The sequence below is a fragment of the Serinus canaria genome, chromosome 2 (genome assembly GCF_022539315.1).
Source record: "Serinus canaria isolate serCan28SL12 chromosome 2, serCan2020, whole genome shotgun sequence".
NCBI lineage: Eukaryota > Metazoa > Chordata > Aves > Passeriformes > Fringillidae > Serinus > Serinus canaria.
The window spans coordinates 20,855,292-20,873,191 of record NC_066315.1 but is presented as its reverse complement, the minus strand read 5'-3'; the positions used below and the strand labels follow the sequence as shown (position 1 = coordinate 20,873,191).

Here is a 17,900-nt window from a genome sequence, read left to right as displayed (position 1 = left end):
CAGTGTTGCAAGTGAGGTTAGCTAAGCAGCAACATTTCCAATCATTCATTTAATGAAAAGCGTACTGCTTTGCCTCACAGTAAAAGTGTATCTGTCTCAATCTATCAAACACAGGAAGATTTTTTTTTTATTTTGGCAGAATGAGCAATAAAACACATGACAACTCAAGAACTTGACTTTTCTTATTTAGATACCCACAGGGAAAAATACTAAGTTCACATATCAACCTTGTGTCTGCTTAATAGGAAAAAGACACAGTACCTGTTCAAGGGCTCTGAAAGAAAAAGGCAGTTAAAGAAGCTATGTAGTCATTAGTAAGAAAAGATCAGAATTCTACCAGGAAAAACAGTTTAATTTCTTCTGTGTGTACAGCCTATCTGCTTTTGTGCACAACAATGCTACTAGACCTGTTACCTAGACCATGCCACTATTTTTGAGTTTTAACTCCTAAAACCAAATGAAAACAGCGGAATGTCTTTAGGACGTGGCATCCCAATTCTCAACCACATATTTAGAGGAAACTGGAAATAAAAAGGACAATCTTTTTTCAGGAGGAAAATCCATGCACTCTCATTTTAGCAGGGCAAACAAGGAAAATCAAGACTCAAAAAAAGCTACTACTGGTTTTGTAAGGAATCATACTGATACTTTTTATTTATGATATAATATAAAATGGTCATATGCTGAAAATCTAAAACTGACACCTAATTATCTCCAAGCATTTGGTTTCTGTCACTAAACTTTGAAAACTATGGCACATTAATGAAATAAACTTCTAAGATCAAAGTAGAAATAATGAATAAGCCACAGAAAGATTATTTGATTTTGATTTTTCTCCCTGTGAATGACCACAGTCTGATTCTGCTTGCACTGTTAACAATACAGGTTTCAATTATTTACTGAGGACAAAACCAAAATTGGCCCATTAGCCAATAAGACACTGCTACATCTAGCAAAGAGTATGACAACAAGCCTAATTTGGCTAACTTAGAACAAAAACAGCTGAGGTAACTGATAAAATACAGAAGCTTCTTGTCAATTTTGATTACACCAAGAAGGTTGCCAGGGCAGTTTAATATACCCCAAAAAATTTCAAATAAAAAAAAAAAATATAGATACATAATAACAGCTTCCCCCCATCCCCCTCCCCAGAAACCAAATGAGTCAAATTCTCAAAACTGCACTTTAGTCCTTAAAATTTCGCTGTCTTCACGATGCCCAGCGTGGTCCCTGAGAGAAGAACATGAGGGTCCCTAAACTACACTGCTCAGCAAAGAGAAATATAAAATTGACAATACAAAACAAAAATGCATTATCAAGAAGCTGAGATGCAGGTACACAATGAACAGTGGGGAGGGGTGGTCCAAGGAGACAGGCAGCTGCTTCCCTACACCATGTCTGTAGTACAGAGTACTACTGCAAGAAGGGTGTTGCAGCCTACTTAAATCTATGAATAAATCTGTCTTGAGAACACGAATCACAGCATAAATATCAGCACCCTTCTGAGACACGCAATTCTTGCAACCACTCTTCCATCTGTGTTTCTTTTCATTTAAAATTCTGTAAATGAAGAGCAATAGCTTACAAAAGCCATTGTTGGGTCATTTAGTTCCTACAAAAAATTTGCATCTCAGTTACTTAATTGGAATCCCACAACTGTCACTTATGAATACCCTTCTCTGGTAATTTTGTTCAGACAGCAACCATATAAAAGATTGTCAGAAATGCTTCTGAATTATTAAAATACAGTCTTTAAAGAAAGGCAAAATGCAAAACCTTACTTTCTAATCCAGGTTGTACTACCCACTGCTCCTAGGGAGACAGCATCAAGATTGTTGCTAGACACTGAAAAATAATTTCCCATCTAAAGAATAACATGGAGATCTTTACTTAAATATCACAATTTAGTGAATTATTAAAGGCATTATTTCCTAAACTAATGGTCAGCATTTGCACATGGAATCTTGCATTAAAATGAAGAAGCCAGGCACACACATTTATAAAACTGTTGAAGAAAACACTAATACCTGTATTTGAATTACTAAGATTGTAGACTTTCACAAATTAGTCCACAATCAAACTATGTTCCAAGTCTGGATATCTCTCAAAACATAACAGCCTGCATCCAAAAGCATTAACAAATATCTATTTCAATCTCTAAAGCTGTACTGAACATACTTAAAATTAGTACTTCTAAAAAGGCTTGTAACACTTGTTCTTTTACATCTCTTATGTTACATAACAGCTCTTAAAAATAAACAAAAAATGCAGGACAGTATCAAACAGTCTTTGTGCTTTCCTAACTTCTCTACATGACAGTTGCCTTCTTCTTGGCAAAATGCCTTAATATAAACGTGGCTTGCATATTTGTCCTAAATAGCAGGTTACTGCATGTACTATGAAAGATGTGTGTAGCTGGTAACACTTTGCCCAATACACTATAAGGAAATAAACAAGTAACACAGCTACATTATATAATGTAATACTTACTATTTATATGTTTCAGAACGAATGTATTCAAAAACGTGAGACACTCCCAGCTGGAACTGATCAGCAATAGGGGTAACCCAGGGATTGTTCTCTGCTTTGAAGACTTGTTTTTGACCAGTCAAATCCAAATTACCTGAAAGAGATTAAACAAAACACCAGATGAAAAATATTTGAAACATGAAAAATTTGAAAGAAATACCTTGCTGTGAATGTAAAATCTTTTTATTCGTTACAGAGAGTGCAACTGTAATAACAGCAAATATTTCAGTCTCAGATAAGAGAAATAGAAGGACATAGTAGTTCCCACCATGATGGATGCACTCTATTTGTTTCAGTGCAGCTACACTCTGCAAAGCAGGGTTGAACTCTGCCCACTTATTTATTAAATTAGTTTTAAATGTGACTTGATAATGCATCTATTCACTATCTCCCCTATGATCTGCAGGAATAAAAGGAGAATGATTCTCTGGTAGCAGTCTGCTCTGCTGAAGCTTAGCATCGCACAGCATTCCTCAATCCCTGCTCCAGGGGCTTTTTGCATTCCCAGTGCCCAGCACATTTTCTGCACCAAGATCCCGCTCTGATCTGTGGTTAGAGTGACACACACTCAGAACAGCAGACAGACAAGGCCATTCTTGTAACATGGCAGTTTTACCGATTCTTGACAGAAGATGTAAGAGATCTGTCATGGGCTTGCTCGGGGCTTTTCTGTTCATTTTGTAAAAGTTTACCACCCGAGCCCAAAAACAGGACGTGCTCCGCTCTAACTCCTCATGACTATGGATACAAAGGGCTGAATTCCAGGACAGCTTAATCATTGAAATATTTTCTCGTGTTCTTTAAATTAAGAAATCTGTGGCATATTTTTAATTTTTTTGGCATGAATTTTATAATTAAGAGAGGCTTACCACTCCCCCGTAAATCAACAATAACTAAACCACAATAAGCTAAAATAATCTTTAACTATGGGGAACAAAACAAAAAATATTTACAGGGTTTTGAAGACTGACTGAGCCAAGCTGCTGGTGAAATCTGAAATCAACCTGACACCACAGTTTTCCAAAATGAAAGGGTCTGTGCAAGTGAAGGCAAGGGGAGCTGCTTCAAGCCCTGTGCTCACTGCTCACTTTGGCTCCACATTCTGCGTGACAGCTAATCCTTGGTGTACTCCTCTCTGTAAAAGGGGTTAACACAATTAAAGACAGGCCTTTATACAGTGTGAAAAGATGCCAAGCATCTCATAGCAGCCTATCACGGAGTCAGGAGTCACCGTTACCTTAACAAGCTCATCTGCCAGCTGTCTGTGGCAGGCTGGCCTGAGCCCCCACAGCCGTCAGCCAGGCGGCAGCCGCCCGCGCCGCACGCTTCAGTGCGCCTCGCCTGCTTTATTAGGGGACTCGGCAGCCCTGTTCTAACAAGGATCAGGAAAAAGGATTAAGTACTGTGACAAAGAGGACCTAATAAGCTGGAAAGCAGTGTGTCTAAATCTGTGCTGGCTGAAGGTGCGGGCTGGCGCTCTCACCACCCAGATCTCACACGGAGGCTGCTGGGGAAGCCGGACAGAGTGGCAATTAGCCCTAACCCTCTGACCGGGGCTGCTGGGAACATTATGCATCACTCAGGGGCTTGCTTTGCAATTGCAAATTGGATTTCCTATTTGATTACCTGCAAAAAATCCTATATGCTGCTCTCCAAAACCACCAACACTGCAAGCACTCTGTAGGTGGGGCATCAAGGAAAAATGATCAATCTGTGTATACTATAAAAAAACAGTTAAATTTGGGGAGGCAAGATTGGCCCCATCACAGGTCAAGTTCAATGCTGCTTAAAGGAATAAATCACATGCGCCCAAAATCTCAATATCTGGGGTCTCAGCTGAATCCTCTTGTCCCAAGCTGTGTCAGAAATCTACCATCCAGGGAAGGCTGCTGCATGTTTCCATTCCTACAGTACAGTGTGCTCACTTCCATTTCAAATACCACAAGGCCCATCTAAATGTAATTAATTGTAATAATTACTACTCTACTACAACCAAAGGAATCTTACAGCAAAACCAAGACTGCTCAAGCAGAATAACCTGTAGGCCCCCATGCCAATGTAATAGCTTTATTTTCCTGTCTTCTCTTTTTTCCTAAAACACACTGGAGGCAGGTACAAATATTTCATTTCACCTTCAGTGGGATGCAGAGGCCCCAATTAATCTAATTACAGAGGAAAAAATTCAGCATCTGCACCAAAATCCAGCCCTTCCTGCCCAGGACGTCCTTCTGGGAGACTTGCCAGCAGCAGCTGGCCTGGCAGCCCATCCCACTGGCCACCTAGAGCTGGAGTGAGAGCCTAGGGATTTTAAGTGAAGAATTTAATCAAGTGTGGTAGTGAGAAAAGGAACAACTTGTCTGTCCTTATAGCAAGCACCAGGTGCTCTGCAGGTGAGTGAAAGAGGGCTGCCCTACAGAAGACAGGAAGGACAGGGCAACCAGAGCTTTAAAAATCTCACCGTTGGATACCAAAATTTCCATCTGGAAATGAAAGACAGAAAAAGGCAGAAAAATAAGCAGGATAAGAAGTTACAGGAAGAGTGCCCCACCTCATCAGAACTAAGTAGAAAATGGAGTCTAACCCTCCTGATGCAAGGCAAGCCATTTGAGCACAAAGAAGCCACATAACTAAAAATGAGACAAAAGGGAAATGTGTCTCTCCTGCATCACCATACAGTGCTTGGGACCATACCCTGGTGTCCTTTCTGTGCTTAAAAAATCCACGAATCGAGGGAGTACATACCTAATTCTACTATGTCTGCAGGACAGCCAGGAGTCCCAAGCACAAGGCCAAAGTTTCAGTAACATCTCAGGAACAGTATGTGCTGGGGCAGCCAAACACACAGGGAGCACTGCATGGACCCTTCTGCTGCAGCGCACAAGACAAATCCAGCAGTGTGGAAGAGATGATCACACTTGCCTGAAGCAATGGCTCTGGCACCAGGCTCCCCACAGGAGTGCCCAGCAACTGGACACCTCACACATGGGTCCCTAACCCCCAATCCCAAAAGCCTCCTTGCCTAGGTGATTTTTTTATGGCAACACCATGTTAGAAAATGCTGTTATTCCACCCCTGCAGCACCAGAGCCAGGGAAAAAGCCACGGCAGATGTGCCTTCATGCATATTGTCTAACAGCAGCATCAGCAGAACACTGTCTCCAGGGCTTTCAGAAATTTATATACTGTTCTGCTTCACAGATCACATCAAATCCCTCAGATAATTTTAGTAAGCAAAATACAGAATTACCTCTAGTAACACTCCAGCATCGAAGATTCAATCACAAAATATACTGGGATAGGAGACTGCATTGGTCACTGCTGTTTTGTCCTACATGCACATCTACCTACTAAAAATATTTATCATTTCTGTAATTTGGCATAATCATTTCACTAAAATTGTATTTCTTCATTATGGACTTAAAGTTCTTGCTATTTTGTCATACTGAAAGAGATCAGCTCCACTGAAAGGCATCACAGTCACATGCCTCTGGTAAGCAAGGAGGAACAGGCCACCTTCAAGGCTAGTCAGCACAGCCCCTTTGCTAGGGCACAGAAATGCTATATTTAAATTATTTCTGAGTGCTTCTAAAGTTATTCTAATAAATCATCAAAACTATACATCCCAGAACCCAGGTTTAACACGCTTAAAGAACCTTCTAAGTCCAACGGGTACTTTTTTTACTCTATCTTGAGTAAATATAGATTTCCAAGGAGGAAGACTGCAAGGTGGACGATGCTGCTATCAGTAAGTGGACACTAAAAAGATAACAGAATCTGGAAAAGGAAAGAACAGAGATCTAACAGCTGACTGCTGTGGACGACCTGCACAGAATGACCAAAAGCCTTTTAAGAGGAGCCATCTCTGTCATCCTAGAAATGCCTGATCTTGGCATTTTTATTTCTGTCTCAGTACTCATTGTATCTAAAGATGATCTTGAACCCTTAAGTTTGATTGGATCCTTGTGATTTAACTTCTTTGTTTACCCCACCTCAAAATGAAATTGCTCCTAATGCCCAACTACTCAGCTGTGCAGACCAAAAAACTGTCTACTGCCCAAATCTCTTTGCTAGCTACCACCTGGGAGCTATAGTAAATAGATCTACACCAAAACTCTTGAGAATTCAAGTGCAAAATCAAAGTGTGCATATTTTTAATTTTAATGTGCTCTAACTTAGGTCATCCATTAACAAAAACCACCATTTATCACTTCCTAAACTCAGAGCATCTACAGCCATGGGTGGGCAGAAGGGCCACCTCATGTGACAAGGGGCACACCTCATCCTGAGAGATATTTAAAGGATAAGAAGGAACCTACACTTTCCTGCACTTCAGCTAAAACATTATCATTAATGTTTTTTATTTTCCTGCAGTTTTGATGAAATAAAAAGTGGTTTGTGAGAACATTCATGTTTTGCTTGAATGCCTCCAATGGTCAGAAAAGAGCTTAGAATAGAAAATCAAATGCTGCCTCCCACAGTGGTATTTGCAGAGAGCGTCAGAGCCAGTAATAATACTAACCATCACCAAAGCCAAGGGTGCCTTCAGACCTGCCAGGCTATTTCTGTCCATTAGACTTAGCCTGCAAGCACCCCTGACATATACAGCTACAAGCCCCCCATCCTCTTGTGATGGATGATATACAAAGTGTGTAATATTTACCCAGTGGATGTATATTGGAGGTACAGTAAGGTATTACTAGTGTAGATAGGCATTACTTCAATACTTACAGAAGGAAACAGAATGAACACACACCTGGCTTGTCCTTTTCACTTGAATGCCCCCAGCAACACTTTAAATACTTCCAAAAATTAAAAGGTGAAATTAAGTAATTAAACAACTCTGACATTTGAGAACTGAACATTGGCATTCAGCATAAGAAACACGATCCTAGCTGAAAAATGCCAGATCAACGCTTCCTTGTAATGGTTTAAACTCATCCCCAGTGGAGCTTCATTAAAATCAATGGATATAATTTTTAGCTTGTGTACTGCTGAGTTTCATATCTGTGCCCTCTTGATACTCTGACTCCCCTCCCAGCCTAGACTCTTCTTCACTGACCTCAAGAAGAGTCCTCAAGCTGTAGCACATCCCTTTGAGCAATTCCACTTAAGACTGCAATTCAAACGTTCTTTCCCTTTACAACACAAAGGTCTTACTCTTTGTCATACATCTAACAGGAGGAACAAAATTAGTTTTAGTAATCTATTTAGATATAAATACCTTTGAATCCTGTTTTATTAAATGCTAAGTAAGAGATCAATCCACTGCACTAAATTTAAACTTATCTTGTACGTAAAAATATGTCTGTCCTGGCTTGTTTTAGATTTGCTTTACACTACAGGGCTTATAATTTTTATTACTTTTGTGGCATTTGCTTTGTCTCAATAGAGAGAGATTGTTTAAAGTGTGGGGGTAGAAGAAATATAATGATTATTATGTCGTGAAAAGGATACCAAAGCAATTAACTGTGAATGATGTTTTAACACCTATGTCAAAAAAATGAAAATATAAACTCATTTCTATGCCACAAAATATTATCAAAAGACAATGATTTTTACCCCAATCTTAAGCACATGTAAGGTTATGCACCAGCAACTCATACCATTACTATAAACAGGTAAGATCACTTCTGCTTTGAAGACATAGCACTTTTGAAGGATTAATAACAGAAGACAGTAGATTTAAACAGTATTTATGAAGGAGCAGTAAGACAACAAAGAGCAAAGTCTTCTTGTACCTAAGTGCAGTGTGACTCAGTCTCTTTGGAACTGGCAGAAATATTCCTGTATGATATGGCAATATTCAGTATGGTAAAGAAATCTACATCTCCACAGCATATGTCAAAAATACTAATTTGCTTATTGATGAGCTCCTGTACACTAAGAGAGAACAACTAAGTTTAGTAAATCTAAAACTAGACTGAAATGCCTCCAAAAGATCAATCCCAGCAACATTTCTGCCCTCTCAACCCTACAACCTCATACTGAAGAAGGTCTAACAGTATCACTTCAAGTCACCAGCTCTTCAGAGAACCCTGAAATAGCATTTGTGGTGGTTCTACATAATATGGGAAAAGTTTCAAGTCTCAGATAACAAGAAATCAGATTCATGCAAATAAATAAGCTACCCCAGAGCATCCATCCCACGGAAGCAGGCTGGAAGTCTTCCCCTGGCTCCTTTCCTAACCACACAGATGGGAATGCCTGCCATCTCCCCTGTGAGTGTTAGACAGGAAGCCCCAACGTAAGAAAAGGCTGAGGGAGCAATCTGAAAGTCAAACACTGAGGTCAAAGTCCAGCCTCAGTTTTACAATTACTTTCAGGGAGTTAAAACAGGCTTTACAACATCATATGTTATTCTTACAACTTCTTAGATGTACATGATGATTTCCAATGACAAGTTTGGAGATGAGACCCCAACTTCAGCATTGACCTGAATACATACAACAGTAAATCTGTGTCAGTTCATTAACTGAAGTGCTTACAAACACATTTCAAACAGAAAAACATCTGGTCTGAAAAACATCAGGAGCTGGAAACTCTGCCAGTTGTGTCTTGTTCTAATGGTTCATCACTGTTAAAATACATTCTTTACTTCCAAGCTGAACTAAGCTGACTTATTTCTAGAAAACTCCTGCTCCCTCTGCCCACCTACAAGGGAGAAAGACCACCAGTGCTTTCTTCTCATGCAGGGAGTGAGGATCAGCAGCCAAGTGTTCTCTCACTCTTCACTTTGATAGGTTAAATAGTCTGATTATACTGTGATCCCATAGCAGCTACTCCATTTCCTTCAACTCTTAGTAAGAACATAGCTTAAATAGACCAAGTGAAAACAGACCAACTAAATCTTGAATTCTTTACCCTTGATGTAAATGCAAAGTATTACAGGGCAAACTGCTATTGCCTCAGCTACAGCTATTGAAATTGTATGGGAAGAGAATTTTACCCTCCAGCATGTTTCACAGTAGAGAGTTTAAAACAAAGTGAATGTAGTCCAGAGATGTTTATACAAAATTCCAGCATCAATGCAAAGGTCAGCCAGAATCTTTATACCAAAGTGTAATGGAAAGTCTGACACTTCAGAATGTGTCAGGACTGAAGATGAAGCCTGGGAAAGAGAAGAGGATGGATGAAATGCTGAATTACCAACTTAAACCACACTTCAGGTATTAAATACAGACAGATTATAGCCCTAACCTAGCTGGGCAAACTCACATTTCCACATTCTGGTGGCAGAAGGAGAGGTTAACTCTCTGAGAACAAGGAGAGAGCCTTGCAAATTTCTACCATCACAATACACAACCAGCAGACCTTACCAGGAAAACTAGTAGAAAGAGTAAATAATAACAACATTCACATATGAAAGTCATAAAACAGGAACTTATTCAGTGCAGCACATGAGGTACTCCTCACCTAACAACACTCTGGTAATGGCTTGTACTGCCACATGACAAATCAGGCTGTTTCAAGAACTGAACTCCACCATACATAGATCTCAGGCACCAGGGCAACCAGCCCAGCTGGTGCCATTGTCTTGGTAGCTAAAAGGAAAGGCAGGACAAGCACTTTAACAAAAACCCAAGAAATTACTTTAAAATGTATTTTCAAAATGTATTTTAAAAAATACATTCAAAAATTATTTCTTTCTTACTTACAACTTGATTAAATTAATTTCCCCCGCATTCCTCAGGCAAGAGCAAGATCATTGACTAGAAGACCTACAAGTACTGCTAAGTTTCACTGATTTCTTTCTTTGAAAGAAATGTTGTGCTGGAAATACCACTTCCTTCACTGCTCTGTGTAACAAATGTCCAGTGCTGACTGGGATCCCAAAGGGCAGACCAACAGTCACCACTAAGCGCTCCCAGTGAAGAAACCCAAGAACCACAGTACGCAGCAGATGGCTTTTGGAACAAAGGAAATTAATGTGATGCCAGAGTAGTTTAACTTCAAACACACTTTAATGGCACAGGAAGTATTACAGGCTTAGAGAATAAGCATCCCAATTTATTTTGAAATATATTGCACATTTTTTCTAGCATCAGAAACTCCCCTGAGATTCTCAATTACATAGGAATTCAAGAGAGCATTCTCTCTTTGAAGGGTCCCTATCAGACCAAAATCTAGTTAATTTAAAAAAATGACTTCAAAAAAGACTCACTGTATTGCTTTTGCCCTGCACCTTTGAAACTTCCATTCAAACACAGGTTGCCAAGTACTCAGAAGAGCGAAACCACCTTCAAGTACTATGAAACACATAAAATGAACCAAATATAACAACAAATGTAACATTTGCTCAGATTGGCTCTAATTACCGTACTCTTACCTACTACAGCTGTGACACAACAGATGAAGTATCTGCTGACAGAAACATCACTATTATGTTGATGGTACTTATAATCAGAGTGCAGTCAAGATGAGGAGAACCCCCCCACACTCTAGTTATGTGAGAAGTGACTGTAGAACTTACATATTTTAAAAACTAATGCAAGATCAAATCTGAATCTTGGAAAGTTTGGCTAGAATTACAGCAGCATCCATCAAGTACTTTGCATTCAGCCTGGTTTCCATCTACATAGCAAGTGGTGGGGTATAGGGCATAGTTGGTTTTGGGTTTTTTTGGTGGTTTTTTTTTTTTTTTTACTTAAACCTTAAATGAGTAACACAATTAGCATATGCACAGATTTTCAGAGAAGCTTTTCTATATAAATAATCTCTCCATAACCTATCTTGTTACTTTTATGTTTTTTATTGTTTCTTGACTGATAACTGCTATATCAGCAGTCCCAGAAAACAAACTATTTTGTTTATCCACCTTTACCTTACTTTCAAAATCAGAAACATATCTTTATCAATTAGCTGTTCCAGTGCTCAGATCTGTTGTCCAAAGAGCCCCAGTGTTCTGGCTTTCAACATGGACCAATAAATGACCTGTATTGAAGGTGTGAGCAGTGCTGTGTTGTGACACAGGCAGGATGCAGTAACAGTTTATACTAAATAAGAAAAGTTTGGCATTTACATCAACAAGTGGAAAGTTTCCAACATTTGGAAAAGAAATATCTTTTGTAAAGTAAGTGATTCTTATGTTTGCACATGCCTGTTATAATTACCTGAGTAAACGACTATTTCAATTAATATTTACTTGAACAAACAACTGCAGCTACTACTTTGCGTAATATAATATTAATTCACAAATTCTAGAGTAATTTCAAAAGCCTAAATTCTAAAAGGTCTTCCTGCAATGGAAATACTGAGGCTTTTAGCAGAATTCCTTGAACTTTGTATTGAAAGCCAGTCCTTTATCCACAGAAGATAATTTAGCTGTTCAAAACAAAAAAATTTAGAAATAATTACTTGATTATTCTGATATGCAAATTTAATTTTCAAAATGTTTCATGCTCCTTAAAAAGGAACATGACTATTTAGGCCTTTAAGATTTTTTTTTTAACAAGGCTTGAATTTTCTACTTTTCTGGTATGGACTAACATAATTTTGATAGTGTCTCTCTTTACCTGAGGAAATGTGCTAAACTAGAACAGCATTGAACAGCAACTTATGAGCCGTTGATGCCAAATCCAATTTTGCAAAAGGAGGATGGTAATTGGGAATGTATTCTTAGAAATCACTGTTCTTCCATATGCACAAACATGACCAAACCACATGTGTGCACACGTGTTAGGAGCAGGGTAGTGCACCCAGGCAACGTTAGAATCTGGGCTTTAAAAATCATACCATTTATTTTCATAGCAGAAATGCAAACAAACAGATAAGCTAGTTCCATTCTCTGGGTGGTTGTTTAGCTACATCTTGGTGAGTACTCTGCACCATATACTACTCTTACACTCCTGATTCTCCTGAGAAAATCTTTTATGTGGCCCATAGGGGTCCACCCAGATGAACAAACAATGAACTTAAAACACCATCTCTGATGTGACTAATTTCATCTACCATTTTATATGGTTCTTGTTTCTAGTTTACTTTCTTTCCAAACCGTTCATATTGTTAAATGGTCAGAACACACAAAGCGACAGATTTAGTGCCTCCTCGGCAATTTATATAAGTGACTGCAGCTCTGTTGTTGCAGTGAATCATGATTTATTTGTCTTGCAGTGCAGCACATAACCTTTTAAATGCTGGGGAAAAAAATGCCAGCGCCTCTTTAAAGTTTATATATGACTGCCCACCACCATTTCTCATGAATGGGGTTTTGAGAGACAAATGATAAAAACAAGCTGCAAATTCCACCCACCTACTCCTGGCCATTTCCTGTGTTCATCACTCACATGTACTGTATTTACAGAAAAGCACCTCACCCAGGGACCAATGCAGTCCTTCAGTCCTTTCATTTCCTCCTGAGCAGGAATATTTTTCTTAAATTAGCAGTAGGAATTCTCTGCTAAACACAATGGAGGATAATAATGATCTCCCCCAGCCCTGTACTGGTGCCACCTCAATCACATTGGGTGACATTAGGCTGACTGTAGGAGGTTATTTATTGGTAGCTCCACTCCAAAGCTGTGACCCCGAGGCCTGTCTGTGGCCTTTTTCATACCCTATTCTTCATTCCTTCTTCTGCACTTATTTACGTTACCTTTACAGTTTAATGTAACACATAGATCCTTCTCATCATTCAGTTGTGCCCATCTCCATAGTAAATGAACATCCAGTGACTCACTGCTGTCCACCAGAGCCTGAACTAAGCCAGTCAAAAGCCTTCAGCACCTTTAATTATGAAAGTGATAATGAGAGAGAAAAGATTGTTTACTTTGAATGGAACAGGAACAGCTCCAATTAACGCAAACAGGACTAGCTCACTGAAAAGCTATTTATTGTGTCCAAAATGCACACCAAGAAGTATTTGGATATTCTGAGTACATTATAATTCAATTTTAAAAATTTAGGAGGGAGAACTCGGACAGCAGACAAAGTTCATTCTCCCTCAGATGGTAACTATGGCATTAGCAGTCCATGCAGAAGGTTGTAACCCTCTCATGCCACGTTTCACTGGCAGACTTTAAAATCCTCTCCAAAGGGGTGCTTCTCTAAACTGTCCTGGTTTACAGAAGGGAAACCAGGACTGCAGAGATTCACTCTTGCCTATGGCCTGTTCCCTGATCTCAAACAAGCCTTCCAAACTCTAGTCTGGTGTTCCAGACCCTAACATGTGTCCAGATGTTTAATAAACAAGCAGAACATTGTTTTCCACAGTAAATATGCCTGCAAGTTGCACAGATTACAAATGTAGACTTCAGTGTAATGTTCTCTGGAAATATATGCCAAAATCTATTTTAAAAATTTGAGATGGTTCCATGGCATAGATCACAACAGAAATTATGGCAACTGATCACAAATGAGGATCTTGAGTAAGACTGCAAAATGAAACATTGATCAATTAATACATGAAAAGAAGAGTACAATTTACATAATACCTTTTGAGTAATAAAGAACAGAGGTAACAAGAACTTAGCTGTGTCAGTGAACCTCACCTGTGTCAGTGAACCTCAACTGGGGCAAAATTACAAGTCCTTTTCTTACCAGACTGTGATATTGTTCTAAAATGCAAATAAATGCTTAGAGGAAAAAATTTCCCTTAGCCATCCTGAATTTTGCAGATTAATACAGAAATAAATACTGAGGATTTTATTTCAAACATGTCCATTTGAGATGGATTTTGATAGTAAAACCATTTAATGAGGATTTGTTGCTTTGCTTGTAAGGCAACAGGATGTTTAGAATATTTAATTAGCCAAAGAAGGTGGTTAGACTCAGTGCACTATTCATCTTCCACGTTCTGAAAAAAACCCAAAAGCTATGATTTAGGAAGCTACAGAAAAGTACATTTACAGACACTACATGCTTCTGAATGTTGCTGTTGCAAGAACTGATAAATAAATATGACTTTGACCAAAACCTATGGAAAGTATACTTGTGTCAAGACATCAACATCTGAAATTGAAGAAAGGAGAGCAACTTTCATCCACTAGTCCACTAGTGGTATGGGAAAAAGTCAAAAAAACCCATACTGGGCAAACAAATAGGAGTCAAACAAATACCTTCCCCAATTCACAGAAAAAAAGCACGTTGCTCTATAAAACAAAAAGCATTCACTGCATACTGTCACATTAAAGTACATTAAAGCACATTAAAGTAAAGGGTCAATGGGTAAAGCAAGTTCTTATGAAAACAAGTAATTTTACTTTATCATGCTAATTTCTGTCCCTATCCTTCTGAGTTTTGGGAAGTATTATGTGGAAGGTACCAGTAGAAACAAAGAAGCTTCCCCGAAAGCTTTCAAAACCAGGTAAGTGACACAACTACATTATTCCAAATGAAAATATTTTTTTAAATTTTAAGATTAGAAACAAATTTCTGGCTTGAGGAAAACAGGAACCATGCCCCTCACATAAAATGCAAATTATTTGCAAATTCAGCAAAATTAATACTTAAGTTTCAAAGAAAAACTCCTACTTCATAGTATTCAAATGTAGAGTATTACAAATTCAAATTACATCAACCAGCTCCATTGCTTTAAGTTAAAGAGCTGTCAGCTCCCCAAGAAAAGCTATCAAATTGAAAAACAAAAAAAATCCTCTCATTTAGCTATATTTCACTCTAGTTGATCAAACTTCCACTTTGTATAGGCACAGTCACTAAGAAGCCACTTATGCTATTGTCATTTTTGCTTAATATAATTTTGGCTCATCTAAACAATGTTATCAAAACCCAGTGAAATATAAGAATGGGTTTGCTGACCCAGTATTTATGATACATTATATAAAATAAAGTGCTATATACAAATTGACAATCAGGTGTACTAATACACAAGAGAAATGGAACATGTAATAAAATAACAAAACAAAACATATGTCATCTTCTGGCTCCTCCTGCATATCCAGGAGTGCAGTGAAGGAGTGTAAAAGTGAGTTTTTCTCAGGGGAAAGTAAATACTAGCTTAAGATGACTTAAGCATAATCATTTCAGAGGAAATACAGTTCATCATCATCACTATTAGTCAAATAAATAAATGATCATTCATAATCTTACCCAGTTCTGGGGGCAGCACAGTAAGACGATTTCCCTGGATATGCAGTTCCTTAAGCTGGGTGAGCTCACCAATTTCTTTAGGCAGTGATACCAGGTCATTGTCTCTAAGACTCAGCTAAGAGCAAATATAAATGCAGTCAGAACGATTTTTGGTTACCATAAAGCAGCCCAAAGAGAGCTCTACTCCCTCTGCCCCCAACTTTCTCCTGAATGCTCAATTCTTCCAATTTATTTACAAGTGTCTTCTGGTAAACAAGAAACAGTTCCAGGTGTAGTGGTCTATTCCTGCAAACCTACCCTACTACTCCTCAAACTGACTGGATTCCATTCCTACAAGTGTTACAAAAGTGAATTGATTTTCCAAGAATTTAGATAAATTACTTACTATCTGCAACTTTGTGAGCTTCCCAATATCTGGCGGCAGCATTTCAAAATCGTTGTCACTTAGATAGAGTGCACGAAGGGTGGCTGCAAATTAAATAGCAATATATAAACAGGGTGGCATATAACCCAACCATTTGAGGTCTAATCAATAAAAAGGAGTCAGGTTTGATTAATAACCCTGATTTGGTGAAAAGCCTTTGACATACCCAGGGCTCACAATAATAACAAGCAGGTCAAACTTAGATTTACTGGCTTATTATATTGTTGGTGAGTTCAGGAAAACATCTATATTCAAAAGGACTAGCACAATTAACAATTTCTGCAACAGTAGACTCTGGCAGATTCTGGCAAATAGCCTGAATGCTCAGATATGAGAATACAGTCATTACTCTTTATTACCCCTGATTCTTATTTATTACATCAATTTGCATCCTAAACAGACATTAAAAAATTTCTGAATTTTTTCAACAAATATACAGCTATATTAAGCTCTATAAAAACCACACTGGGAAAGAGATCTGAAATGAAATACAGAAGACTTCAATGGTATAATTCGTAATTTCCATGCCAAGTCTCAATGAAATTAATCAAAAAAAGATGACCCAACACAACTATGCAGCTTGCTATTACTAAACAAGCATACATGACAGTTGGAAAAAGGAATTAAAATGGAGACTCACAAAGAGCTGTCAGGTGCAGCAGGAGAGAAGGTGGTCAGATCAGCAAAACCTCTCCTTCCCACCAGAGGAGATCCCATTTGTCTTACGTAGTTCACTCCTCCTCTTCTCGTTTCACTAAATGTGACCATTTTTAATAATGCTGACTTAAAGCTTTCCCTGAGCCAGGTTACAATCACAACATCCCTCAGAGAGCAGCACTCCTCCTCTCCCCTTGCCTGTCACTTTGATGCTGAATGCACTGATCCTGAAGCCACTTCAGCATAGTACACGGAAAAGCAGAATCGCTGAAATCCAGAAAGTGCCAGAATTCAAGTTGCTTAGGCAACCATAATGCAGCCCTTTTGCACATATGCATTACAATACCTTTCTGTCAACCCTCTGGGTATGTATTTTTAACATATGCAAAGGTCAGCTTAGCTTTACCATTCCTCTGCCAACCTTTGTAAACTTGGCATATGCTTTAATGTGCTGGACACCTCAACACCCACATGCTGTTAAAACTATTTTAGTTATGAACTATCAAGAATACATTCTTTTTCAGACTCAACAAACAACAGTTGCATTGCAAAATGGTTTACTCTCCCCTGAGGCTTGCAACCCTCCATGACGTTTTAATTGAGTATGGGACCCAAGGAAGTATTACTCAGAAGAAAACTAACATACCATTACTAAGCAAGTCTGCTCGTGTCCAAAGGTGTCAGATGACAGCATATATCAGTAATAAATATTGCCATGCTATGCAGAAATATTCAAGATTTATTAAAAGAAAAACAAATATTGGGAAAAAAATTGCATTTGTATTTTGGTCTGCATCAAATAAATTTCAACTGCAAAGAGCAAAGCACCATATCCTCGAGATCTGTAGAGTTTTTAGAAAAGTTTCTTACTCAGATAGAAGAAGTTTCCTGGTAGCGAATTTTCATTTAAGTTGTTGTAAGTCAAGTCAAGAACTTCTAGGGCTGGTAGAGAGCCAAATCCCCTTGGCAAGGTGTTTAACCTGTTCATGCTGTAAGTAAAGGGAAAAAAAGAATATGACATCAGAATTCACTTCACCTAACAGGAATAATACAGGTCACAAGGGTTTTGTTTGGTTTTTTCCTTTTTTTTTTTTCTTAAAAAACTTAATATATGCCAAGATTTCCTCCTGTTTTGAAAAGGCTTTGATGCTCCAAGATATTAAATCTTTTGCAATGCAGACCTTTTTATAACCTCTCATTCCCAGAAATATATTAAAAACTTATACACTCTCAAGGGATCCTGTGTG

General features: G+C 38.4%; 1 protein-coding gene across 3 annotated transcripts in view; it reads right to left on the bottom strand.

The window, feature by feature from the left end:
• Positions 1-17,900, bottom strand: part of RSU1 (Ras suppressor protein 1) — a 100,526-nt gene that overhangs the window by 57,659 nt on the left and 24,967 nt on the right. For 2 of the 3 annotated variants that reach the window (XM_030237605.2, XM_030237607.2), the window contains exons 5-8: positions 17,524-17,642; positions 15,958-16,040; positions 15,573-15,687; positions 2,491-2,623 (exon numbers count right to left, since the gene is read on the bottom strand). In XM_030237605.2, the coding sequence (XP_030093465.1) occupies positions 2,491-2,623; positions 15,573-15,687; positions 15,958-16,040; positions 17,524-17,642 (450 nt within the window). Of the gene's footprint in view, positions 1-2,489; positions 2,624-15,572; positions 15,688-15,957; positions 16,041-17,523; positions 17,643-17,900 lie in introns of those variants that run through there. The other variant, XM_050971370.1, reaches the window with a different exon arrangement.